Source organism: Oryx dammah, unplaced genomic scaffold, assembly GCF_014754425.2.
Source record: "Oryx dammah isolate SB20612 unplaced genomic scaffold, SCBI_Odam_1.1 HiC_scaffold_5, whole genome shotgun sequence".
NCBI classification, from domain to species: Eukaryota; Metazoa; Chordata; class Mammalia; order Artiodactyla; family Bovidae; genus Oryx; species Oryx dammah.
In genome coordinates this window covers 95494187-95497095 of record NW_024070189.1, presented here as the reverse complement: position 1 = coordinate 95497095, position 2909 = coordinate 95494187, and the positions used below count along the sequence as shown (strand labels likewise).

The window sequence follows — 2909 nt, the reverse complement described above, 5'->3', positions numbered from 1 at the left end:
CACATGGTCTGATTTTCAAGGCGTAAAACTAGAAAGATCCTTGAAGGCTGACTAGGAACAGTCTTTTCATGATAGAGTCACATGAAATTTCACACCTTATATAGGGAATGATGGGGCTTCCCTGGTGGCTCAGGTGGTAAAGAATCCTCCTGCCGATGCAGGAGATGCAGGAGACTCGGATTTGATTACTGGGTTGGGAAGATCCTCTGCAGGGGGAAATGGCAACCCACTCTAGTATTCTTGCCTGAAAAATTCCATGGACAGAGGAGCCTTGTGGGCTATGGCCCATGGGGTCATAAAGAGTCAGACATTACTGAGCAACTGAGCACAAGGAATAATATTATTATAACTATTACCACTCAGATTTACAAAATGGGCTGGAAAATGCATTACTAGCCATAGATAACCCCATCATCCATAATATTCATACAATAAAGATCCCTTGCAAGCAGTTTGGTCCATTCTGCAAATTTACCTATAAACTCACCACATCTCAAAAGAAGGAATTCATGGTTTTACTTCTATTTGATCATCTGGGACTAACATAGGTTTTAAAAGAAAATAATCTGGTGAGACAGAGCCCTGGGGTGGGAATTAGGAGGTCTTTGTCTGAGTTCCACATGTTTCACCCACTTAATGTGCAGTGTGTGTAAATCTCCCTACTTCTCTGCACTTGTATCCCTCACATTGAAGTAGGACCAATAACACCCATTTGTAGGATGTGTGTGGTGTGGAGGAAAGGGAAATTTCCTCTTCTACCCCTCTAGAGTTCTGTGGCTGGAATAATAACAAAATTGACACAGGACAGATTAACAGGAGAAAAAGAAACAAATTTGAATTCCTGCACATGGAGGTCTCATTAAGATAGGACCTAAGAAGGGGCCAAAGCAGGAAGCTATTATATTTTTTAGGCAAAGAAACAGTAAGTTGATGAGGAATTGACAGGAGAAAGAAACATAGGCTTTTGGTATTCCATGAGTGAAGAGTATAAACAGATTTAGGCTTGGGGTGATAAATAAAAGGAACAATAAGATTTGTTTACATTGGCTTTGCAAAGAGTTGGACACGACTGAGTGACTGAACTGAACTGAACTGAATTGAACACTGGCTTCTAATCTCCAAATTCCCTATCATTGATCATAAGGGGGTCTTTCCATTCCCAATGCAGGAGTGCCCATTTCAAGTATGGATGTGAGAGTTGGACCATAAAAAAGGCTGAGCACCAAAGATTTGATGCATTTGAGCTGTGGAAAAGACTCTTGAGATTCCCTTGGACAGCAAGGAGATCAAACCAGTCAGTTCTAAATGAAATCAACCCTGAATTTTCACTGGAAGGACTGATGCTGAGGCCAAAGCTCCAATACTTTGGCCACCTGATGCGAAGAACTGACTCACTGGGAAAGATCCCGATGCTGGGAAAGATTGAAGGCAGGAGGAGAAGGGGATGGCAGAGGATGAGATGGTTGGATGGCATCACCGTCTCAATGGACATGAGTTTGAGTAAGCTCCAGGAGTTGGTGATGGACAGGGAAGCTTAGTGTTCTGCAGTCCATGGGTCACAAAGAGTCAGACATGACTGAGTTTCTGAACTGAACTGAAGAGGAAAAAAGTGTGCAAACAGGAAGCAGATCCAGAAAGACATATATATGCTATGGGACTGCAGATCAGAATTTCTTCTTGCACATGATTGACCTTGCTGCCTTTTCCAGTCTTATGAATAGAAAGAAGATAACATGGATGTTGACCTTAGGCTATTCTGCTGATAATCCTCCAGAGGGCATTCTTGATGTCTTTGTTCCTCAAGCTGTAGATGAAGGGGTTCAGCATAGGGGTGACCACAGTGTACATCACTGAGGCCACTGCGCCCTTCCTGGGGGAAGTCGAGGAGGCTGAGCTGAGATACACACCAAGGCCTGTTCCATAAAATAAGCAAACAACTACCAGGTGAGAGCCACAGGTGGAGAAGGCTTTATACCTCCCACCTAATGATGAGATTCTCAGAATGGAGGACATAATTTGAGTATATGAGTAAAGGATCCCTGACAGTGGAATTCCACCAAAGATTGTACCAATGAAGTAGATTAATATGTTATTGGTGGAGGTGTCAGAACAGGCAAGGTTGAGGAGTTGAGAAAGGTCACAAAAGAAATGAGGGATTTCCACTCCTGCACAGAAGGTAAGCTGTGACATTACCAAATAGTGCAACAGGGAGGTCAAAAGGCTGATGGAAAATGACACCAGGACCAACAAGCCACAGAGGAGGGGGCTCATGATGACCAGGTAGTGTAGGGGCTGACAAATGGCCACCAACCGGTCATAGGCCATCACTGTCAGAAGGAGACTCTCCAAACATACAAAAAGAGAAAAGAAGGTCACCTGAGCTAGGCACCCTACATAGGTGATGGATTTGCTGTGTGTCTGGAGATTCACTAGCATCTTGGGGATGGTGGTGGTGCTGAAACTGACATCAGTCAATGATAGGTTAGAAAGGAAGAAGTACATGGGGGAGTGGAGGTGGGAATCAGAGGTGACAGCCAGGATGATGAGCAGGTTCCCAAGGATGGTGACCAGGTACATGGACAGGAAGAGCCCAAAGAGGGGGAGCTGAAGTTCTGGATCATCTGAGAGGCCCAGAAGGAGAAATTCGGAGACACCTGTTAGATTCTGTGGTTCCATGTTGATGAAACACCTTTTGAAAAAGAAGAGAATATTGGATAAACAAATGAGTTGTAGAGGGACCCAGATAAATGTCTATGCTTTGGATTTAAGCGGGTCACAAATAAAATGTTAGGCTTGAAGACCATACGTCCCGAAGTCTTCAGCAATACTTCTTAGCTGTGAACACATATTTTGTTATTATTGTTCAGTTGCTAAATCTTGTTCAACTCTTTGCAACCCCATGGACTGTA

The 2909-nt window shown here is 43.7% G+C and overlaps 1 protein-coding gene across 1 annotated transcript; it reads right to left on the bottom strand.

Moving 5' to 3' along the window:
- Positions 1–1746: 1746 nt before the first annotated feature.
- LOC120864018 (olfactory receptor 18-like) lies at positions 1747–2709 on the bottom strand. Its single transcript, XM_040240789.1, has one exon. The coding sequence runs from the start codon at positions 2674–2676 to the stop codon at positions 1747–1749; it is 930 nt and encodes a 309-aa protein (XP_040096723.1). The 5' UTR covers positions 2677–2709.
- Positions 2710–2909: the final 200 nt, after the last annotated feature.

Excerpts from the sequence above, each read along its gene's own strand:
- LOC120864018 (XM_040240789.1), bottom strand. The coding sequence starts at position 2,676 with ATGGAACCACAGAATCTAACAGGTGTCTCCGAATTTCTCCTTCTGGGC.